The sequence below is a fragment of the Pezoporus wallicus genome, unplaced genomic scaffold (assembly GCF_028554395.1).
Source record: "Pezoporus wallicus isolate ANWC-B61680 ecotype Strahan unplaced genomic scaffold, APGP_CSIRO_Pwel_v1 contig_2870, whole genome shotgun sequence".
NCBI lineage: Eukaryota > Metazoa > Chordata > Aves > Psittaciformes > Psittacidae > Pezoporus > Pezoporus wallicus.
In genome coordinates this window covers 687922-713446 of record NW_026636990.1, presented here as the reverse complement: position 1 = coordinate 713446, position 25525 = coordinate 687922, and the positions used below count along the sequence as shown (strand labels likewise).

At 39.4% G+C, this 25525-nt stretch overlaps 1 protein-coding gene across 2 annotated transcripts in view; it reads left to right on the top strand.

Annotated features, from left to right (window-relative positions):
* The window catches only part of ANKRD55 (ankyrin repeat domain 55), a 44906-nt gene extending 20304 nt beyond the window's left edge, over positions 1 to 24602 (top strand). The window contains exons 6-10 of one of the 2 annotated variants that reach the window (XM_057402657.1): positions 2403 to 2531; positions 14320 to 14504; positions 16272 to 16439; positions 18086 to 18738; positions 24224 to 24602. In XM_057402657.1, coding sequence (XP_057258640.1) covers positions 2403 to 2531; positions 14320 to 14504; positions 16272 to 16439; positions 18086 to 18738; positions 24224 to 24387 — 1299 coding nt within the window. In that variant the 3' untranslated portion in view covers positions 24388 to 24602. The remainder of the gene's footprint in view (positions 1 to 2402; positions 2532 to 14319; positions 14505 to 16271; positions 16440 to 18085; positions 18739 to 24223) is intronic. The other variant, XM_057402658.1, reaches the window with a different exon arrangement.
* Positions 24603 to 25525: the final 923 nt, after the last annotated feature.

Here is a 25525-nt window from a genome sequence, read left to right as displayed (position 1 = left end):
GGGTTTACTTATGAGGCCTGTGAGATAATGTGAAGAAACATCCCCTGAATAAGCCTCAAATCTGGGCAAAACAAGTGTCACACTTTATTTCCCACAGCCATTTCTTGGGTTTTCTCCTTTTATGTCCACTATTATTTACAAATGTTTGTTTGGCTGTCTCACCTTTAATATAATCTGCTAGATCTTCAGCTTTGACAGTTCTGATATCACTCTCATGCTTCCTCTCACCAACAGTAACCTATCTACAGATGCCAGTCAAGGGTGGTATCACCATGCATAGATGGATGGGTGCAGGCTAGACAGCCATTGCCCACTGCACAGGCCCACACATGTGAACTGCTGCTACAAACAGCTCAATGCTCTTTGCCCAGATGGCTGCTCCAAAAGGACACATGGAATGTACAAATTATTAGAAAAGAAATAGAGAACAAACCAGGAAACAGCATTATGCTTGAATGTCAGCTGGAGGAGTGATCTGAAAAAGAATATAGGAGAATAAAAATCAACAGAAAAAGACTAGAAAGATGGCAGTAGTTGTAGATTAGCTTCCTTTCATGGGCAGGCTAACAACTAGAACAAATGAACAAAACCAGGATTTTCACCTTGGCAGCTATGCCAGAGGAATTATATAAATCCATGGCATAATAAACTTCATGGACAAGTTTGAAAGGTAATAATTATTAACTGTTTTTTTACATCTAAATTGATGGGGACACCTACAGAAATTATCCAGCAGCAGTTTTAAAAAAAAAATAAAAATAATTACATTTTACTCTTTGCATCATTAGCTTGTGGAGGTCTGGATTTCATAGGAAGTCTTCAGTCTGATTACCAAATTTTAGGTGACTGTATGTCAAGCCTTGTTTCCTATAATTTCTCCATAAGCATCTGCTACTGACCTCTCTGAGCTGTGTTCCTGGACTAGAGAGAACTTTGATCCCCACCCACAGTTCTCACACTCCTATGTTACAGCTGACTGCTGGTTACCACAGTAGAAACAGAGAGAAAGTTGATTTTTCAAGGATATTTTGTCCGTGTCAATAGACTGAGAGGGGATGACAGAAATCTGGCTTGCTACACTGTCGCTTCTTCTCTTTCACTGATTTTTCCTGCTGTCCTAGACTAGGGGTAAGGACCTGTTTCCTAGATGAAAATAACTTCAGTGAAGCCTCACTTCACAGCACTCAGATACTGAGTGTCCATCAACAGTAATAAGTCTCTTCTGTCAAAACCTCGGTCCACTGATGTCAGTGGCAGATCTCCCATTAATTTCAGTTAGGGTAGGATTTTACCCACATTTTTGGTTTTACAAAAGCTACCCCCCACACTGAAGCCCTAACTAAAACCAAAACTGCTCTTATTCAACTGCTCTATTTTGTCATCGCCTATACTTAAGACATCAGGAGACTTGAAAAGTCCTCTAGAATACCTAATGAGTGAGAGATATTACTGTTAGGGCATTCAAGCTTTTAGTTAGAAAATCACTTCTAAGAACTTCCAGTATTAATGCACAGATAAACTGTTTGCGCCAACATCTTATAGCTTCTACATTGTTGCCAGTTGGCTTTATGGGGTCCTATGTCAAGTTTTAATTTAATGTTCCACTCCACATTTTCTGCTTTTTATAATTTTTGAAACCAGACAAGACCCTTGAAATGCATTTTCCCTGATAAGAGATAGTAAAGAACTATCCTGTCCAAAGTACTATGCTACCACACCAGAACAGTAGCAGTTTTTAGGAAACACATTTAAAAAGTAACTGTATACAAAGAATCTTTAATATTATGGATGTAATGTGTAACAGTGGTGATGACAGTGGAAATACATGCCATGAATTCTCTGATCTACCAAGACTGACTGAACACAGCTAGGATGGGATGTAAATGCAGGTCAATAGCTGCTTTGTTTTCTCCCCAAACAACAAAAATAACAAGTTTATAATGTGACTTTTTTATTGACATTTTTTAGTGCCAGCTAGAATACTAGCTTATAATATTTATTTTGGATCCAAGATAAGACCTAAACAAAACACCATACTGCGTCATGTCAAACACCAGTCTAAAATGGGCTTTTCTGACAGGATACAAACTGAGTAGTAAGGCAGTACCCCCCTCCCCCCTTCTGTCATGGTCCTGACTACCCATTATTTAGAATAGGCTGCAGTCATGTACAAAAAGCACATTCGCATTTGTATCCATGTACAACTTCAAAAAGCTTGATTCCTCCTTGTGACTCCACTGATTCAGAAGCTGTTACTAATTATTCCAAATCAAGAGCAAGATGGAAGAGTCTATCAGTCCCAAACAGTTTCAGAACTGTCTAGCTTATCTAGAGACTTGAGAAGAGACTTGACGGTCCTATTGAGTGACAATAATTTCCTCTTTTGGGTTTGTGGCTTTCAGGGAATGACTTCACTCCACTGGGCTGCTTTCCACAACAGGCCCCAGCACGCCCAGACTCTGCTGCACAGGGGAGCAGACCTCACTCTGGTGGACAAAGACCTCAAAACAGCTCTGCACTGGGCAGTACAGGTGAGCCATGGCCATGGTTTCACCAGGCAGTTGCTTGAGCTGAGCTGGCTATTGGGTGTCTGAAATACTTCAAAAGCAATTATTTTGGCTGTGAAGTTGGGAAAAGTGATGAGAGGAATGCCTACTAAAACCCCAGCATTTTGCCAGTGGGCACAGATCAAGGTTCTAACACCTTTGTTGGAGAGTAAGGCATACTTAAAATAGGCTCGGCTCTGTTGCCCTGAACAAAGTTATCATTTATCTCAATGAGAGCACATGTATGCCTCATGTTGAACTCATGCTTAAATTTTTTCACCAAATCAGGGTTGCAGAAATCAGCAGCTCAAATGCTGTTGCCAAAGGCCTTTAGGAATAAAATAATGGAAATACAAGTTAAAATGTATTTTAACAGCTGTAGTTGCAGAATAATTAGCTGAAGGGTTGAGGCCCTGCTTCTCTGGAGATTAAGGCAGACAAGGAAGCAAACACATTTCCTGTTGAACTGTATGTTCCTATCTTCTATGAAAAAAAAAAAAAAGTCAAATTGCTAAAAATTACTCAGGCAGTAATTAGAAAAAAAACCACACAGGTTTAATGTGGCATTAAATACCACATTAATGTGGCAATTGGTAGTAAGGGGTATAAAATATAGCCAAATTTACTAAGTTATTCTCAAACTTTACTGCAGAAAACTTCCCAGATGAAATTATATAAATATGTTTTTACTTGCTCACTTGCCATAGCAAGTTCTGGTATCAGTGTTCAAAACACCTGCACAACAGATAACCAGAAATAGAACTTGCATAAAAATCCAGTAACATTTGCCTACAATGACTAAATATTTGCATCCTTACCTTTTGGTCTAAGTTCACTTGTCTTAAAAAATGTGTCAACAAAGAAGTTTAAAAGCTCTGAACTGCCACATGTTATATTTGTAAATGAGCAAGGACACCTAGAACAAATAATCTGTTTCCTTCGACCATGACCTCACACAGATGGTTCTTGTACAATAGGCTCGACTTTTGTTTTTCTTAAGCAGGGGTATATTTTGGCCTCTGCAACTGGTATTGTTTCAACATTAGTTTTGTTATTCTTTGACCCCAATCAGTCTGAAACTCAACTACATCCCCTGTTATTTTGCCTTGGGAGACTAAACGTATCTACTCTAAAACCTGTTCTTCATTTTGACTAGGCATATTCCAGTGCAGGCTGCTTCCAGTGGGAAATCTCTGAAACTCATGCAAGCTCCTACAGGCTATGCAGTGGTCTGGATCAGAGTTCTGGGAATAAGCTTTCTCTCAGACAGAAAGACAATAGGGAATCACCTTCATATCATGACCTTCAGAGTTCCTCTCATACCTTAATCTCTCCCTGATTCTGTATTTTGTAAACCTCATTAATGTAATTGCAGGATTAACTCCCACTTCCACTTTTCTGTCACAAATATGCAGAATAACTCTTGAGAAAGGGGGAAATTAAAACCTCACAAAACCCACTTGGACTAAGATGGAGGCACATCACAATTCCCTTTTCTTTCTCCCTGTAAGTTACTCCCAGAAATCAGAGGAAATAACATCCTTCTTGACAGATTTCTGCTATGAAGCCTTATAAATTGCTTCTTCCATCCACATACTTCTGCATATTCTAGGCCCAGAAGGGGTAGTTGAAATACCAGAGCATGGAACAGGTCTGTTACCATTTCTCCTACTTAGGCTTGGCCAAGAAAAATTATTTTCAGCCGGTGCTCTCTGCTGCCCTGTTAGACCCAGAAGAAAGAGACACCATGGACAGGCATGACTTTCTCTTCTATGATAGAGAGCAGAACAACAGCTCTGCTAGGTGGGATTATTGTTTTGTCTAATTGTCTCCTCTGTGGCTGCTGGAAAGGGGGGATTTTTGCTTTAAGTATTGTATTAATATCTTCAGGGCACAAGAGACTCACATTGCTCAGGCAGTACCAGCTGCAGGAGCTTTTTTTGGCTGAATAGGGCCCTGCATTAAATTTCATTTTTAAAAATACATCAAGGGGGAGACCAGGCACTGAAACTTGTTGCAGGAAAGAGGCAGTTTGTGCACACTGGGCTGAAACACAGACCAGGACCACATAAAATCCCCTGGCTGCCATTCAAAACCAGATTCTCAGGCATGTTTCCTGTGAAATAGTTGTTCCACAATGGCTGTTTCAAAGACCATATGTTTGGTACTTGGTCTTCCATCAGACAAATGGCAGCTGTGGAGGCCCAACCATGTAAGTAGACAGACCTTGCCCGCACCAAAGTCTGCTCTATTGAAAAGCTGAAACGTCCTGCCACTCAAGTTCGCATCTTCAGTGCAAATGTGTTATAGCGGTGTCAAAGACACAGATCATTCTGTTTTGGAGTGAGAATATCTCATGTCACACTTTTTACACATATTTTTATCATCTGGTGCGGATAGGACTATATTGGAAGTATTTCAGGAGACATTTCTCTCATTTCAACCAGCAATAATTTCTGTAATGAAAAGGAAACGCACCTCTGTGACAAAAAAAAAAAAAAAGTTCACTGATACTGCAACGAAATTTAAAGCCATTCTAGCAGATCTAGATAATGGTGTAATTGAAATCCTAGTAGAATATAGTACATACTATATGGTACACACTGTCATACATACTACTGTATCATAATAAAATTAGTAGTACCTTGGAAATAGCTTGAGAAGTTTGGGCATCTTTCTGCATTGCCTTGCCAGTTGTAATAATTTTTACCAGAAATTTCTTTGTCTCTTTTTTAAAATTCTGTTTTCCAAAGTCATATGATTAAGGAAAAATATCAGCTTTCATTTAAAGAATAAACAAAAAGTCCATTAAAGAGTTCTTCTCAAGTGAAGAAATGCAAACTCTTAGGGATAAAAAAAAAGGCAACTAAAATGAAGGTATTAAAAATAATATTCCGCCATGCAAAACTGCGCTGATGATTTTTTATAGGTTGATTTGGAGTGCAAAGTTTTAAAAAAATTACAAGCCTGCGTGTTTGCTCCACAACAGTGCAATTATTTCAGCACCCTGTTTCCTAAGAGGAAAGCAAAATACTTGTATATCTTAAACACATCGTAAAAGAAAAGTGTAGGCAATTATCCATTTGTGTTTGGCTGAGCAAGCGTGGCAGCCTCTGTAATGATTTGGGAGGTGAAAGCACACTTAAATGTCAGGATCTCTAGGAACAAACCTCTTCATTGACGCTGGGCACCTCAAGGACACAGCTGGCCACACAGCCAGGGCAGAGGAAGGGGACAGGGAAGGCAGCAATGCCTCAGGACTGGGGTCTTCCTTGAGGGATCTGTGTGCTTTCTGCCCAGCACCCTGTTTTTTTTTTTGAGGGCTGCCTACTGTTGAAGGATTCAGAGAGACTTCCAAAAACCTCCTTAAATTTAGTGGGTGTTTGTCCATGTGACATGTTTGTTGTTCAGTTGGGCCAGAAAAAGTGTATTTGCTAGGCACTGTTCACAGTCTGGTTGGTTTCAGGCAGATTTCTTTCTCTGCAAAACTGTACTTGTTTTCTCCTTGTTTCATGAAGTTTTCTCGAAATAACTGAAAGAAATAGTAGTGATTTCTTTATTTATGTCACTAAGCTTTAAAGACAATTTTGACTGTTAGCAAACAAATGAAAAATAGGTTCTATGTGCATTTGTCAAGCATACCCTTAAGAAATCCCTTTGTTGTATAAATATTGTCATTCCAGCAAAGGTACAGCTGTCACTCTTTGCATAGCAGCAAGATTCTATACAGAGTGAGCTGTCAAGTTGCAAAACAAGGAAGAAGAGAGTTTGCAAATAGCTTTGAGTAAGAAATAAAACTGCTCCAGTACCATCAGAAGCTTCTTCCAAAAAGTGCAGTAAACATTTGTGACAATGTCAGCTATAAAAATTGAATGTGATTTAGCCTTGAGTCTGGCATCAAGGCTAACTATTGATACACGGATTGACTCCACAACTCGTTAGAGTTGTAAAGTAGGTATGCTTTATTCAGCGCTGAGGCGCGTGGGGGTTGCTCCTCCAAAAGCATGCGCACCCCCCTTTGACACATATAATGATTACCTAAACATGAGATTGCTTCACGCCTAATACATATGCAAAACCTATTCCCATCTAGTATTATAATTAGTTTTCTGGCACTCATTCCATTGGTGTGCCTGCGCAGTGCCTCCTGGTGGTGCTTGTTAGGGGGTCGTCAGGATGAAGGCTTGTAGTTCCTCTTCATCCCAGTGAGTAACCTCTTGCTTTCACGCAGACTCATTTTGGCTCCTATCCAAACTTCAGGTTCGGTAAAAGCCGGTTTTATGTATCTTAAAGCAGAAACTTGTCAAGTTTGCAAATTTTGTTACTCTGGCTATCTTTTGTTCCTTTTCTTTCTAAAGATACTATTTGAACAAGAATGTCTTAAATATTAAGCTGTGAATCTTATCTACTACAATTCTGCCTAGCAGCTGTAACTCCTACAATTCTGCTTCACCATTCTAGCAACTTTAACTCCTACAGTTCTGCTTCACCAAGCACAGCGACTGCTTAAGAAAGCAGGCACAATGTTAACCCTTTATTTCCCGGTATCACTATCACAGGACAGCCTGTGTCCCTACCAACTAATTAAGCTAAACTCTTATTCTCTAAAACAGGATGGTCACAGTATGCAGACCATTTATTAGAAATGGTCTGCAGCTCAAGCTATCTCCTGAACTACATACAGGAACTGGTAGGGAAAGTGTTAATTGACCCAATACAAATCCATGCCAGGGAGGATTTCTAAAATTTTACTGTATACAGCCAAGTTCTGATGCTCAGGAATGTTCCCTCTTGCTACTTAGTTTTTCAGAAGAGCTATAACCTACTTTTGTGGTTTCATTTGTGTCATTTCATAAGCCAAAGCCCCTTCTGTGACTTGTACAGGGTACAGCAGTATTGATATACAAACTCATCAGTACAACCAGATCATCAGAAAAAAATGCCTTTACCTGAAATAATTAACTGTCAACATGCTGTTGACAATGTAATTATTCATGCCAAATCAAATTTCCAAGGAAATCAATTGCAGAACTCCCACTGAGCATAGTAGAAATTTGTCTTGGGGAAAACCTGTAGGTAAGTACAGGATAATTACCAGACCTCTTCTCAGAACAGACTATGTGTAACTCTGCAAGTGGATGCCAGAACACGAGTAATGTACATGCATCACACTTTTTGCATATCTATAAATGTCCTGATCTCCTATGCCTGGAAAAAGGTACTGGAAGAGAAATGTTTCAATTTCTCTGCTAGTAGTAAAGAAAAAAATCCTTATTCTCCTGCAGAATAAAAAATGACCTCTTATTCAAAGCACGTAAACAGCTCATCCGGACAAATTAGCCCTCACGACAACGTACTAGCAGGAGAAAGCTGCCAAGTAATATTAGTCATAGCCATAGTCATTTAGACAGTAAATCACGCACTTATTATAGAAGACTACAAGTGAAACTCATTCTCAGAGAATTGGCCAGTATTTCATGCAGTTTCTAGTTTGAGCAAAGAGAGGGTAGGAGAGGGAGGAATATGTGATAACTATAGAGGCATGCCTCCCTGACTGCCTTTGTCAGTTGGTAGCTTTTTCCAACATCCACTAAGGCTGTTGAGAGGGTAAGTATTTTAAAAACACCGTGTCTCCTAGCTGTACCAGAGGCAGCAGTGCTCTGAGGACCACAGGACAAAGTATCCTGTAGCACAGCAACACGATCTCTTTCCAAGAGTACCACAAAGTCAAGCCAAGCTGGGTCACTCCTGAGTCTGCAAGAGACCTGTCTCAGTGGGTGTCTGAGGTTGAAGTACTAGGGTTAGGAGAATTATGAGCTTCTCTCTAAGCTGGCTGAGTCTCACCAGTGTAACTACAGTGGCGTCAGTAGAGTTGTTGTTAATTTATATTGGTTTGCCATCAGAAACACACCCTGTGAAGGGCCTGGGCTGCATCCAGGCAACTCCTGGCAAGTTTCCTGGCAGAAGGAAAGCTGAAGATGGCATTATGGATTGTTCCTTTGCTCAGCATAGGGCCCAGTGACCTCTGTCCCCTGAGAGCAGAGAAACCACAGGGTGCTCTGAATTTGTGCACTGCATCTGCACTGCCAGCATAGCCATCTGGCAGCCAGGGCAGGGCAGCAGTACACGTAGAGTGAACATGCTTCCACTCCTCAGCTTTCCCTAGTCTGGAGTACAGAGAGGGATGCTGAATGTCCTTAAAAATGGGAGAAAGCTTCCATGTGTGCAAAACCCTTCAGCAACCCAGGTTGCAATATTTATGGGCATTTCTCAATGTGCTGTGTTTATGGCAGACTAGAGGTGCTGCAGCATGTCCCTGCTCTTGAGATTGGCATTCGCTGTGTTTGAAAGGGAAGACTCTTCACCTACAATGAGACAGAGATGTGAAATAATGTTTAAAATGTCAAGCCCTTCAGTGTCAGAGCAGAAAGACAACAAAGAGAAAGGCGTGGGATTGAAAAGGGAGGGTATAGAAGGACAGGGAACACAGACGGCCTTAATTTAGCCTTCAATGCTAATAATAAGAAGAAATGTCAAGAGCTGCTAGTGGGGAATTTCCATTCAGCAAAGCTGGCTATAGATACAGGAAGGTTTTAAACTGCACACTAATACAAACAGACAGAAAGTATAGGAGAACTAATAATACCTAACCACATAACCTCTGGAGGCATTCACTTGGAAGAAAAGTACTTTGTCAGGGTTTCCTGAAAACAGTTAAGTGGTCTATAGTCTGTCCCACTCCTCCTCCCACCTCTACATTACTGGTAGCCACAAGCCAGCTTAGCAGACTCCCTTCACATGGTTCTTCTCCTTGACATCGAAATCTGTAGCTTGTTAGAGTATTCTGACAAGGTGGGAAAAATAACCCTCTATACAGTGCAGTGAACAAAGAAAATATTGTATTATGTACAGTTGAAGACCTGGCAAAACAAAATGCAGTGTTATAGCAGAATACTGCACAAGTGACAATAAACTTTCTAAGTAAAATTACCGTTCTGCATATCAGAATGGCAGAAGTATAAGAACAATGGCCATAACAACGAGGATAAATTGGGTAGAAACAGGTAAAAAATGTACTGAAACCATAAAAGTGCACCAAACATTCATAATTCTCCTTATGGCACCTGATTCAGTGAATACTTCGTGAAGAATTATTTTCTTGTTTTGAAAGTACTGAGAGATGCACCTATCAGGAGCTGGGCTTTTTATTAACAAACCTGACAAAAATGGAGTTGTAATGAAGTCAAAGTTAAGAGCTAACAACAAATTCACTAATGACCCTGTTACTGAATGTTTGCCACAGTCTGGAGAAGACACAAACCTCAGACAAAATCTTGCATAAAGCACAATGACAGCTTGCCTTTCAAGGTCTCCCAGCTTGAGGCTTTAGGACATTTCTCCTTAATGAAGTAAGTCAGTCTAATTTAGATGGGTGATCTAATAAAGAAAATTTCACTTACAAAAATGAATACTGGGTGGAAGGAGCTAAAGGAGTGAGATGGGAAAAAAGTGTAAATAAAACTGAGTGGGGAGCCCTGCAGAATTATATAGAAACACACAGCAAAATAACTAATAATCTCTGAGAACATTGGTGAGAGGAATTTGAATACAAAAAGCAAAGATGAAATGTAGGGATACATAGAGTAAGGTTACAAAAACATATAATTTTCCTATGGTAAATTTACCACTGAACATCCTCTGCTCTAACAATAGTAGAGTGGTTCATGGTAAATTTACCACAGAAAGCCTATATTTTTGGTGACCTCAGCTCAAAGCTATCAATCTAGGAATAAGGGCAGCGTAAGCATTTTAGGAGAATTTTGTGTGCAACTTAAAAAAACCAAACCAAGATGAATGTAAAGATAAGAAGGCATTCCTAAGAAGAGAGAGCTGGAAAACCACAGAACAGTTGGCCGGAGATCTCCTTCAGCAGAAGAATCAAATATTGTTAAAACAGGACAGAAATTTAACAGCCATATTCAAAGCAATTCTTGCTTCCTCAGATAAGAGGCTATTGGATATAGTAAGGCTATAGTTTGAATGTCAATTAATCACTCTAATACCATGTAGTAAAACATAGAAATACTGGCAGAGTGCCAACAAAATAAAATTCATCACACAGCATAGAACCTTTCTTAAGCAGGTGGTGAATAGAGTGATCATAGAAAGTCCAATTCTTTGTCTCTTTCTGTTTTGAGCAGTACATACTATTTTGAGCACACTGAATGATGTGAACAGCACAATTTGTAAAAATACAATCTTCTATAATGGACTCAGAACTCAGTCCAAAGATAGTCCAACGCCCCAGTGGGGAAGAATAAGGAGTAATGCAATCAAAATCAACCCAGAGACTGGGATTATATATATGAATCACTATATGATTGTTCACACTCCTATATTCTCTATCAGACACATTCAGAACAGTTCAAATAACCTTTGGATGTGGACATCTCATAGAGAGTCTAACTAGGGATTTATCATAAGAATGCTTTTATTTGTTCCATAATAAGATGATAAAATACAGAATATGAGAATATGCATATAACCTACATCTAGAACCAAATTAGAGGGACACTGAGTACTTCATGGGTTAGGATGATATTCAAAATTATTTTGATAAATTTTAGGATTGAACTGCAATTCATAGAGTAGCACAGTGTAAAGTAGAACAGTGAAAGACTGAAGCTGTTTGCACAAAATTAAGAGTAGTGGATTAAAAAGCGAGTAGAGGTTTAATTTACAATGTCGATACAAATCAAACTATCATTCTGGGACATATTAACAGAAGCACCATATATGTGGGCTACAGGAAGTAGCAATGTCATTTTCTGTGTCAGGAGAGAAACCTCAGCTGGATAATTGTACTGTTTGGGATGCCATAGTTGAAGAAAGCTGTAGACAAACTGGAAAGAGGCCAAAAGAACCAAGTATAAGTGGGTTGAAAAACCTGACTGATGAAGAGAGGTTGAAATGGTTTGTTTAGTCTAGAAAGTGGAAGATTAGTGGGAGACAGAACTGTCTGTAAATGTATAAAATGCCAGTAAGAACAGTGGGAAATTTCTTACGCAAATACTAGGTGTTGTGCAAAAACACTGGGGGACTGAAACTGTAGGTGCAGATGTGAAATTTGGATTTAGCAAGATAGCATAAGATTAGAAGAACAGTAGTATCATTAGAACACAAATACAGAAATACTAAGGAAATGCATATTACTAATTTTATTCTTTTCTAACCAAAATAGGTTGGAGAAGGATGGCAATAGATAGATATCTATTGTGGTAGTACTAGCAGTATATAATAGACTTTTAGATTCAGTTAGCCTTGAATGCGACCAGGGATTTATATCTCTAACCAGAATTATGCTAGTATGGAGGACATCTGGTGTAAGGACTGGAGAATAAAACCATTATTCATAGGACATTGGTATTCTTCAAAATGTTGATCAACACCCTTTTTTCATTAGATATTCAAGCAACTATTAATTATTAGCAATTTTAATGTGATTAATAAGGGTATTATAAAATGCCTGGTCATAGAAAACAAGCTTGGATGGCATGATCATGAGTAGACTATAAATTAAACAGCTGACTGAAAATAATATATACAAGACAAAATTCCTTATTTCAGAGGGACATATTTCAGTAAATTGTGGGACTGAGAATCACTGGGACCACCAGGTTCCAGGGACCTGGATTGTATCCTGCCAATGGTGCAATATGTAGTAGATATCTCTGTCCCAAAAGCGGAGGAGAAAAGTGTGTAGAAAAGACTTGAGATATAATGGATGTCTCTCCATCTTGAAAGACATATTTAGAATAAGTAGACACCTTACAAAATAATAAGCAAAAGTATGGAGAAGCAAAAGAACTTGTATCTCAAAATCAAGAAGTCAAGAGTAATAACTGAATGTTCAATAATGCCTGAAAAGAAATTACTTTCAGGAATAAGGTGCAGAATCAATCTTGGTTAATATTTTCGTGATAACGTGGCACAAAATACAGAGACTTTCTGATGAAATCTGCCAAAGCAAAAAAACTGGAAGACATTAACAGAAAGGAATAGGGATATCATACAGTGGAAAATGGAGTACCTTCAAATCTAGAGTAATACAAATGGGAAAAAAATGCATAGGATAAAAAATTTAAGTCATTCATTTGGGCACTAATAACAGAAGGTTCTCCCAGAAACTAGAAACTGTTTGGAAACAATTACGGAAGAGAGAGAAGTACTGAGTTGTAAAGAGTTATTCCAAAATTACTAGTAGCTTCTAATGAGACACAGCTGTGAATTAGGCAAATGCTCTTCTGTGACATACCAAAAGAGGTATTTCTAACACAAATAGGGAAGAGCTAGTGTCACTGTACAAAGACCTAGCAAAAACGTCTATCATAGAATCATATAATGGTTAGGTATAGAAAAGACTTTAAGATCACTTACTTCCAACCTCCCTGCCATGGGCAGGGACACCTTCCCCTAGACCATGTCACCTAAGGCTCTGTCCAGCCTGGCCTTGAACACTGGCAAGGATGGAGCATTTACCACACCTTTTGGCAACCTGTTCCAGTGCCTCACAACCCTAACAGTAAAGAATTTCTTCCTTACATCTAACCTGAGCTTCCCCTGTTCAAGTTCAAACCCATTACCCCTTGTCTTATCGCTACAGTCCCTCTCCAGCATCCTTGTAGGCCCCCTTCAGATACTGGAAGGCTGCTATGAGGTCTCCACTACTATGCACAAGTACATACAATTTTATTCATCCCTCTCCAAGGATACACAACTAAAACATAAAAGGAGAATGGTTAGTAGGTTGATGACAGAAATAAAAAGTGCATTTTACATGGAAAACTTAAAAGGCCTTGATTAATTAGAGCAACAAGAGAACTGCTCAGAAACAATATGAAGATTGTCTATAAATAGATCTGAAGAACACATACCAGGTAAAGAAGTATTTAATCTAAATAGTAATGCTGGCATAGAACCAAAATGACATAAATCAGACATGGGTATGTATACAAATTAGAGATATTAATCATTAAAGCAAACAAGTTCTTGAGCTGACTTCCTCTGGGAGTAATGGGGACAAAAAAAAAACTAACTGCTTTTATTGGACACAGTAAGTCTATGAAATGGGTGATGTAACATAGCTGCTAGTGATCACAGGGATTGAATTTGGTAGTCTAGTAAGACATCTCCAGCTGTGTGCTTCTCTGTTGTTACAGAAAAAAATCACAGATTCTTTCTCTCTGTTTCCACCAAGTTAGCATATAAAATGTTCAGTTTCATTTGCAAGCTAGAGAACAATTTCAACTTACTATTAAGGTACTAGAGCATACTAGCTAAGAAAATTTTCAAGAACCACTTGAGCAAATATTTGACATGGCTTTTCTAGGTGTAGCTGGACAGGCTTACAGAATTGGGTTGGTCTTCTGAGGTCCTTAGGCTTGTATCTTTCTGGACTCTGGCTTAGCAAAACAGCAAAAAACCCAAAGTTATTTCTGAGAAAGTTGTTGAGTAATTTACACTCTGTAACTTTTGGAGATGTTTGTAGTGGTACATTATTTATTATTTTTGCAGTGTTCAAAGTGTTCTAGGAAATTCATAACTCAAACTCAGTTCCCAGCAGCAGATCGGAAGCTTTTGGCTTTCATACCTGGGGAGTCTGGTATACGCAAAACAAAATACCATTATTGTATTTAGCCTTTTCTAGCAGAGAAAATGCAGTTTGGTGTAAGCTCCATCATAAAATGCTTTTCTTCTCTGAACTTCCTCCCAGAGTGGCAACAGGGTTCTGTGTTCCATCATTCTAGACCACTACCAGGGATCATCAATAATAAACTACGATGATGAGAATGGCAAAACATGTATGCACATTGCTGCTGCTTCAGGCTACAGTGATATTATTAGTGAGCTGGCTAAAGTCCCGGGGTGCAACCTGCAGGCCCTTGATGTGGATGAAAGGTAACCATGGAAACTCTGACTGAAATTGCTGCTTCCTTTCTATTAACCTGAGACTAGCTCTGTTTATTCTATAATGGTGTTTCCTGTTTCACAGGCCATGGTCTTGTGCACTAGACTAATGAACCGCACTTAGGGAGAACTGTGCTTGCTCAGAAGCAGTGCAAAGCAGTCCAGCCCACACATATCATATCTGGTATAATAACTGACTAGTAGGAATGTTATTTAGCTTTGTGTTTCTGGTAGGAAATGATAAGATTATGTGTGAAAGGACTTTGCCACCATTTCACTTAACTTCTTTCAATCAAAAGTGGACATTCTTTTCAAAACAATAGAACAGGATCCTACAATTTGACTAGGATCCTGCTGCTATTTGTATTTAAGAAATGGCAATGTTCCCTTGTTTCATTTAAGAATGAAACACATTCTCCCGTGTTTCATAAGAATGCTCACACAGTATTCCTTAGGACCAAGGGAACTTCACCTTCCATTTTGATGACGCATTTGATTTCTTCTAGGATGACATACCTATACCATAAGTGCACAAGAGTCATCTCCTTTACTGTTTTTCAGCCCACACCTACCTCCCTTGGAACTTTGCTCTAAAATCTATTTAATCCAAACAGAACCAACTGACTGTTCACATTGCTTATTCTGCTCAGTGGAGCAAAAGCGAACATTTTCTTGGCTTAGGCCTTCAGGTACTTAAAATAATAGCATTCTTCATGGAAAAGTGCAATAAAATGGAACAGAAATAAAACCAACAGGGTTCTGGAGAAGTTTCTAAACATCAGTAAAATGTAGCTGAGAAGGCTGTGTTTTTATGGAAAGAAGAGTGAAGGGAGGAGTTTAACTACAGTAAAGAGCTCAGTAAGACGTGACCTACTATTGCACATTCTCAGATATTTCCATAGAAGATGTTATACTTGAAGAGAGGAAAAGATAAGCTGTTCACTGTAAATACAGCAAATTTCCATTCTATTATGTGTCCGACTGCATCCATCTGAAATCACTGGGATTGCAAAGAAACAGGCAGAAGAAAGGTTAATTTTCTTTTTCATTCTCACAGTTTTCTTATGGTGTTTTCTGTGCTTCCAGATTTTTCGTAAGTGCAAAGTATTACAAGTTGGAAACTTCACATAGTTTTCCAAAGACAAGATGCAAATCTTCTGCCAAGCAGAAAATATGTTTAATTGTCATACACATATTCAAGACAATTATATCTGCTCCAGTCTGTGCCCATCAAAAAACACAGAAACTGACAAAGAGCCAACAACAGCCTGGCAGATGTGTCCAGTCCTTCTCATTTACCCAGAGGAGGCTCCTTTTCCAGTTACTTCCACGGAGATGCCTGAGCCAACCATTGCTAATTGTGTTTGGTGTAAAGATGAAACGACCTTGTCCCTATGCAGGAGACACTATGCAGGAGACACTATAAAGATCTTTTTTTTCTAATTCTGCTTTGAAAACTTCAGGGACTCCTCCCACTCTGCAGCTCCAGCAGTTGCTATTATATAGCATGTATAAGCATTTTGCAACCCCAGATCTACTTTCTTTACAGCTAAATAGTCGCACATAGATAGAAGTTCTTCAGTGGCCTTATTACCACCACTGGCAACTACATCAGCACGGGGTAAGTCACTGAAGAATACCATAAAATGGATGTTGTGGATCTGGATAAGTAGCATAGAAGCACACCTCATTATGTGATTAGTAGTTTCAATAGTAAATTTATCCATTTATTTTAATGATACTCCTCCTTTTCCATAGGACACCTTTGCACTGGGCTGCAGCAGCAGGGAAAGCTGACTGTGTGCAGACACTGCTAGAGCTGGGGATAGATAGCGACCCTCGAGACATCAATGAAAACACTCCTCTGATATATGCAATGTACTGTGGGCATACAGCATGCATCAATCTGCTGTCTCAGGAGAGCAGGTAAAACAAAAGTTCACATTTTGCTCATATACTGCTAGTTACTAGAAAGCAAATATATTGCTTTTTGTTTGCTATCATAGGGTTTGAGCCCTGGGTGATGTCTTCTCGATTCATATGCAATACTCAGTTCATGTTTTCCACCCAAGTAGCAACATTAGAATTAGTCATCTACTGAAAATTCATCACAGAGGTTACAGTGTTAGTCTGCCAATCAGTAGAGGGTTCTGAACCAAGAAGATGTGAGTATAGATCTTGCTCAGTCGCCTTCATTCAGAAAATTTATCTTACAGAATAATTTCACCCCTCACTATTATGCCTTCCTCTTTTTTGAAAGCTCTGTAACTAGCTGTGTGTTCATTTAATCTGACATAGACTGAACACAAAAGCAGCTTTGCCAGGTAGATAATAAATTAAATTTCAAGTCTGCATCCTCTGGATAAGTGTTTGGGAGTGTTTTCCTTATTTAGTTCTCTGCCTTGATTATATTATTGAATTCTTCTTATTCTTTTTTTTTCTGTTAAAAAGTATGAGCCTTTTACCACTGCTTATGATCTTCCTCTCTCTTTGTATTTCTCATGTTTCAGCAGTTGTCATTTAATTAATTTTAGTTCTTCAGCTTTGGTAAATGAGCATGCACTTATTATCACATTTCTTTGTGCTTTCCCCTCCTTTTCAGTCAGAAGTTAGTATTATTTCCTACGTTACAAATTCCGAGACATGGGTAACATTTCCCCTCCTCCTCCTGCACTCTGCCTGACAGAGTAGATCTGAAATGTTGGTTAGCAAAATCTCATCTAAAAAATACTACTAAAAACACTACAGCATCATTACTGTAGGCAATTATCTTGATATATCTAAAACTACACCAGACGTCTTTAGTACAAGCAAGGCAAGGGAAAGGGAAAGGGAAAGGGAAAGGGAAAGGGAAAGGGAAAGGGAAAGGGAAAGGGAAAGGGAAAAGGAAAAGGAAAGGGAAAAGGAAAGGAAAAGGGAAAGGAAAGGAAAAGGGAAAGGGAAAGGGAAAGGGAAAGGGAAAGGGAAAGGGAAAGGGAAAGGGAAAGGGAAAGGGAAAAGGAAAGGGAAAGGGAAAAGGAAAGTGAAAGAGACAGGGAAAGGGAAGGGAAAGGTAAAGGGAAGGGAAAAGAGAAAGGGAAAAGGAAAGGAAAAGGGAAAGGGAAGGGAAAAGAGAAAGGGGGGAATGGTCAACTAGTGCCTTTGTTACAGTGTTAGCAATGACTGTGCTGTTGGAAGTACTATTTTCCAAACATGACATAATACAAAGACCACTTGGTTTTAAAAATCCCATCATGTTATTCTTGTTATTATTGGATCTTGCTTCACCAGTAAGAATAATTCCGCAGCTGGTAGATGCTGAAGCCAGGAAAGTTTGTTTATTTTTTTTTCCTGATAGCTGCACTGAGCCTACATTAAGATGAGTGTAAGGCAATGAACCCCATAAGAAAGAGTGAAGTAACATGGTATCATTTATAGTCTCTGTTAATTACAAACCTGCATTCCTAATTTTCTGCCTCCTTGAATGACTCCTGCAAATGTGTCTGAACAATACATACTCCATTTCATGGGCAAATACAGTATTTATTTATTATTTGGCAATAATGACATCACATTTTGATTTGTAATTCCAGTAGATCTGAGCCAGGTCAACAGTTTCCCTCCCAGAACAACAGACCCCCAAAGAAAGAAGGACGATTCAGTATACTGAACCATATCTTCTCTTTCAAAAAGAATAAAAACGATCAAAAAAACAGTCAGAAGGAGAAAAGAAGAGACCGAAATCCCAGAGAAGAGAGGTCAGACGTAGATGACATCATCACCACTTTTGATTGCATTATGGACACAAACTGCAAAGATAAGCGTGTGACCACTATTGGCTTTAAAAGAAGGAGCACAGACACAAAGTACCTCATACCAGAAAAGAAGCAGCCAGAGTGTCAGGGACTTCTGCCCATCAGAACCCAGAGCCTTCCCCCCATCACTGTGGGCAATTCCTTCCTAACTGCTTCCCGGAGCACATCAACCTTCTCCTCCAGCACCAGCACCCATCAATTTGCTCACGAGTCTCTGAAGAGGCAGAGTGAACACAACTTGCTGGACCCCAGAAGCAGCTGCCAGGCTTTGTTGGGTGATCCCTGGAACACAGGCTCCAATCAGCTATTCTCCTACTCAGCCTGCACTAGAACTCCTTCAGACAAACTGATAAATGGCTTAAACTCTGATAGATCTCACCATGTGCGTTTGTGCCCTCCCCACCTTCCCTCACTTCCCAGTTCTTCATCAGGTAATTTCTTTTCTATCTTCCAAATCCTATAATGTCTACTGATGTAGCAAGCTGAGTCAGAAAAAACTGGTAAGTCTGACCCATGACATTCCAAGTTTTTCAATACCTTTTCCAGTTTCTTCTCCCTGTATGTAGTAGCACTTGAAGATAGCATAAGTACAGAACATCAGCTGACAGCTTAAGCAAGGTGATTAGGGGTGAGAAATAAGAGATTTAAGTAGGTCTGATGAAGAAATAAAAATACAGGTAGTCAGGAAGCACAGAATGTACCTGAGCAAGGTAAGTACCTTCAGATCATATATGTGCTTTGTGAATTGCATGGTAACACCCTCAGACACACCTGCTGTCCTGTGTCCACATTTAGTCTTGGAACTAGATGTGCAAGGGAACAGTACTGCACTCAAATCTCCAACTGTGCTGACAGCTGCTTCTGGATCCAACCAGGTAAGCCCATGTGTGCCATGCTGGACAGCTCTGCACCTTGGCACTTTTAGACTGTAGTGCCACCCCTTCTCACCCTTCCTACCCCAAGTGTCAGCATTTTGGTCCAAGGTGCTGCTCTTACAGTTTTTGCAAAGCTGAGTTCAGGTTGCTAAATTCACAGACACAGAGTAAATGCTTTCATGTTGTGGTTTGGAAACTGTAATGCAACAGTAACAAAGAAGAGCATCAGAATTCTGAAGTAAACACAAAACCAGGGGTTGACTGGATTTGGGATCTAGTACTTTGTTTGACTCATATTCATGTTTAAATGAATGTGGCTGGCTAGCCTGCATGCTGGAGTTTACCTCAACATACCAGTGTCTTCAACTTCATCTCCTTTGGGATTAGTCTCATGCCAAAATTAAACACATCTAGCATGCTTTCCAACCACTGTAATATCCAACAGAAAATGAAGCAAGCAAAAAAAACATCCCAAACTTACCGATACACCATTACAAGAAGTAAACATTACACAATAAGTTAATCTACCCTCACCCCAACAAACAAGAGCTGCTATCTTTTACAGGAAATAGGAATGAACAGAAACCCTCTCTGAAAAGAACACTCTCAGAGGTCAGGTAACTATCTGAGCTTGCATGATAGTGCAGACTTCTACGTGAAGGGATCTATAAAATAGCAAATCTTTGTTCACATCTCTAATAATGAGAGTAGAGGTGGCAATTTCAGAATGTTTGGTTATTCTACGTTGTGCAAACAAAGGCTGGATATTTTAGACTGGTTTTCAGGGTTAAAAAAGTAGCTATTCAAAAAGTTCCACTTCCTGAACATCAGGCCACATTCCTGAAAATTTGGTAGGCCTGATCCATAAGTGTCACTACTTTTTTACTATGCACGCTTCAGCTATTCACTCAACCATACAAACCCCAAACTCCATATGGCTACAAGGACTGCTCCAGCATGACTCTTTCTACACTGAACTCTTCAAGGTTCAGCTCACACATGAAAGACAAGAAAATCTGCAGGGCTTCTCTACAACCCAAATATAACAGGCTACACTGAGACTGAGATATTTGAGGGCTGTTGACAGCAGAGGAGGAATGAACTCAAACTGGAAAAACCAAACCTGGGCATAACTATAGAAAAACATTTCTTCATGGGATTAGCTAGACCATGAATGCATGTGATGTGGAAGTAACGATCATGTTACTTAAAATGTGACTATAGATTTTTCTTAAGACTGTGGAATACTGTATGGTTAAATCCTTTTTTGCTCTGGACAGAAGGACAGGCAGTTTTCTGTGAACATCCTATGATAAAAAGTTGCAACCAGCTGAATCAGGACAGACCCTGAATCAGGACAGACCCTGCGCATCCATTCAGTGCTCTGTTATCTGCACAGAGACTTGGTATAGCACCCACAATCTACATGCATGAATAAGGGAAAAATTGTACCAATTATGGGAAATCTTCTAGTTGTCACAATGGGAGCAGTCTTTGCATGTCCAAAGGAGGAGTAAGTCATTTTATCTCTAACAGTTTATTATCTCCCTCAGAGAAAATAAAGCCTGAGTCTGCTTTAAGCCCAGCTCTCTGTGTACCAGCTCCCTTTAACAAAACTTTCCAACAATAAAATGATTCCTGTAGCTGGCAAAAAAACTTCCACTGAAGCATATGAATTAAAAGCTTTTAAGGACACAAGGAGTGTCTGACAGGAAAACATTGCACAACTCAGATACTGCCTAACATTTCTTCATGATAAAAAGATCTGCTTATCCTCCTTCATGCCTGTGTGCGTGGTTTAAATCTGTTTGCCCCTGTAATGACAGGCACCTGACTTGCTGTGAATTAGAGCTGCATTTACTGTATGAGCTCCAGGTCTCCAGTGCACTGTGCCTGCCGGACTTAGGGGGATCAGAAGTAAAGTAATCCTGGCTCCAGCCCAGCCAGCAGTGCTGTGCAGGCAGCTGTCTCCGAGGAGAGATATTTCCTCATTGTTTTTTTTCTGCAGAAGGCCTAGCTGAGGGGGAAAACTTCATCTGGACTCTGAAAGACAGTGAAGTGTTAAAACTGCATTTCTCAAGTCATGACTGTGGGGGTTAAAAATAACTCCCTAATCACTGAATATCCAGGGCAGGATTATGGGAATCAATAATCTAGAGGAACCCAATTTTAAAATTATTTTCTCAGCTAACACCCAGAATTGATTTTCTTGCATGACCTTTTATTAAAGTCAGAGTTGAGTAAGCTACTAAGGCACATAGACTGGCACATAGACTGGGACTTTTGGAGGTATTTTGTTCTGGTTTCTGTGCTCCTGGAAATGAAACATGAGTCACTATACTAGCTGAGACTTTGCATTTACACAGCGGGGAGAAGTTGCTTTGGATAGCAATGAGAGTTACCTTACAGTCATGGCACTGGTTTCACTCAGAATAACTACTTTGTCTTGCCCTCCACTGGGAAGAGCAAAGACAGATTATACCAAAAACCACTGTCAATATTGCAAGAGTTTGCCAGCCACAGTGCTGAGCTGGCATCCACAATCCAAAACATTTTGTATTAATGAGCTTTGTAATCATCTCTTTTTGCAAAATGTACTGCCATCTACTTTCCACAGGGAAAATGGTGCAAGCAGAGAAACTCCAAGCAAATAGGTAAAAGGGAAACTGTCTCAAATGTAAGGCAGCTGTTAGCACCCCCTAACCAGCTGGAGCATTTTTTTTCTTTCATTCATCTTTTAGATTATCAACCTTTGCTGAAGGTGATACTTTATTAAGGGTTTTACTACACCAGCCCAGTACCTTCTATTTGCTTGTACAGGTAATGTAAAAAATAGGCTATTATTAAGCTTATGTTGGCATGATCAGTATGGTATAGCTCAACAGGAAGCACTTTTTGGCCAGGAAAGAATAGAGCAAAGATGATTGGTGTAGCTGTTTCTTTCTCAAACTGAAGGACTGATTTACAGTGGGACATTCATCATAATATTTACAACTTTTACACAAAACACACCACAATGTAGTTCACCTACCTAAATGCAAAGGAAAAACAAAGAACAACCTGTAAAAAATGTCAGCAAACAAAATAAAATGCAGAGCAGTCCTGCATTCTATGATAATAAATTGTACCCTTTCTATTTCATTAAAAAATAAATATCATCATAAATATGCTCTTAGGGATGACAAAGATGATATAGTAAAAAAAGAAAAACTTTTTTCTCTGATGTTACATGGAGCAGATAGAAAGAAAGGGCAGAAGAATACCTTCCCTTGATGCCAGAACTTTTAGACACAAGGATTCTATTCCAAACATTCATATCAGCCTTGCAAACATGATTACACTTTGTACTGTTGTTTTGCAGCCATATATCCCCACTTACGAAATAAATATGTCTCTTGATAGAAACAACCTCCCATAATCAAGGCCATAATGGTACATAAACCATTAGTTCTCAGCACAAGCATTATTGAAATCAACATAATTCAAATTTCACTAATGGAAACAGATACTCTGCTGTTTTGGAATTTATGTATTTATTTCTTTGTGCACAGTGGATGCAATGCCTATAGAAGAAATTTCCCAAGTTTTACTGATTTATGGATCACCCTGGAGAAGTGTCAAAGACTAAATAAAGAGTAAAACATGGAAAAAGGAAACTAAAGTCTGTTTGTAATAGACATACCTCATCTGTAAGGAATTCTTAGTCCAATATACATCAGCTTTATGCATGGGATCCAGTAGATTGAGCCAATGGCTATCAACTGCAGTGGTCTTTGGACAAGAATTTTGCTCCATGTTCAGCTGAAGGATGCACTATACCATGGGGATTTGTCCAATAAAGACCATGTTAGCTCCTTTCATAGAGAATCCATTTGGTCAGTAACACAGTTACAGCAGTCTTGACAATTACTTTAGTGCACTTCTAGGAAACAGTTCTACAACTATTTTCCTACAGCTTTATCTTGAACAAGCCAGCAATACATATGTACTTTTAAGTAACTACAAAGCCACAAAGGCCATTTACATAATTCCATTTTTAACTGTTGCCTAAGATGTCCTGCTACATGCAGTCCATGTCTCCCTTTCTCTCTGCGTGCCAACAGAGCATATACTTGATTTGCAGTGAGCTTACATTGCAATGCCATGCTGGATGAGCAGCTGTTTGGCAAGACAACCCAAGACTCCTTACACAGCTCATCTCAGCTCTGGGGATAACAAAAAAGAAAAGTCTGGGGACTCAAACATCACTGAATAAGACCAACTCAGGAAGATGATCTGGTGAAAATGTTTATTTGGTGCTTGAATTTCCTCTTTATTTGATTTGTCATTTACGTAGCAAAATGCAATACGTCATCTATTGTATTTTCTTTTTTAACAGTACTAAAAACAAGTTAATTTTAATCATAGCCAGTGAAATGCCACAGTTAGCCAATTAACCTTTCCTTTTTCCAGTATCTGTTCTTGGAAAAATGTAATTGCCATTAACATAGCTTAATAAGAATCAGTAACAGTTTACATCAGTTCTGCTATGTTTTCATCTGTGGTAAAACCCTCTCAGAGCTCATCTTTACTGCTGATAGACCTCCACCAGTCTCATTTACCAACCAGAAGTTGAACTCTATTTGTGTTGTAGTATTTAGAAAGGCTGAGACCCTATTAGAAAAGTTTGCAAATGAAAGCTTTGATTCTGAAATCAAATCCATCTAGTTGAATATTTCTACAAATTTAGTGTCCAAATATTGTTACATGGACCTAGCTACTGGACTGTGCCTGTTTTAAAACCAATTATTATATTATATGAAAGGAAGTGATAAGGGTACACATGAAGGTTATATTAAATCAGTCATTCTTTTAAATGAATGTAGATTAAAAAAAAAAAAACAAGAAAGAAAAGCTTTTTTTCCATCAGTGGTTTCTTGTTATTACATATGCCTGAGAATTACTAAATCTAGGTTTTTTTCTAAAAGCCAGAGATCTACAGTGCATCATATTGTTAACAATTATTTTCATATGGTAACAGATAATTTTTTCTCTTTCACAGGTAAAAATTTTCAACAGATTTTCACAGATCAACCCAAAATACAAAATAATACTCCTGTACAGAACAGCCTAGCTCCCATGCCCAACCACTGTGCTCACAAACGTAAGTACAGTCAAGTCTCAGTTACAGTATCATACTTGTGTGCCTCCAGCACTGGCATCTGAGGGTTTTGAGAGAGGTTTCATGTTCCTGTTTTCACAGCACCACAGAATGGCTGAGGTTGGAAAGCACATTTGGAGATTGTCTAGTCCAACCTCCATGTCCATAGAGAAGTCACCTACAGCAGGCTGCTCAGGGTCGTATCCACCTATGTTTTAAATAACTCTAATGATGGGGACTACACAACTTCTCTGGAAAGCCTGTTCCAGTGTTTGAGCTCCTTTAGAGCAAAAAATGTTTCTTCTTATTTATTTGCCCATTGACTTGTTTCTTTTCATAGAATACTACTGAGAAGAGTCTGGCTCCCCCTTCTCAAGGCTGGACAGTCCCAGCTCTTTCAGTCACCCCTTTGAGGTTGGACACTCCAATCCCTTAGTCATCTCCACCACCCTTTGTTGGACTGCTGCTCCAGTATGTCCATGTCTCTCCTGTACTGGAGGTCCCAGAATGGGACACAGCACTCCAGATGTGCCTTATCAATACTGAGCAGAGGGAAAAGATCACCTGCCACAATCTGCTGGCAACGCTTTTTCTAATGGAGACTGTTGGCTGTCTTTGCTGCATGGCCACATTGCTGGCTTATGTTCAGCTCATTGTCTATCGGAACTCCCAGATCCCCTTCTGACAAGCTCCTTTACAGCTGTTTGATCTTCAGCATATATTGGTGCAGGGACTTACTCCTCCCAAGGCGCAGGACTATACGTTTCCCTTTATAAGAGTCTTGTCCACCCACTTCTCCAGCCTGTGAAGACCACTCCTCCCAGTTTCACATTATTTGCAAATTGGCAGGAGGTGCACTCTGCCCCATCATCCAAGTCACTAACGAGGGCATTAAATAGTATTAGCCCCAGTATCAGCTCCTGGGGTATTCCACTAGTGACTGGCCCACCTCCAGGTTGGGTTGCTCTTCACAACCCTTTTCTCCAATAAGTTTAAGAGAGCTGGGCTAGTAGAAGTGATGTACATCAATACAGATGAGAGCATGGTTCTACATTTGCTTTCCAGAGCAGAGGTGACTGGAATTCTCAGAGACAGGATTTTTTGCTCTTGGTTTCACTATCAATTGCATATATTTGTATGACTCTGGAAGCTTTTCTTTAGGGGGCAGGATGTAAAGAGATGGATGACAACACCCTAATGACT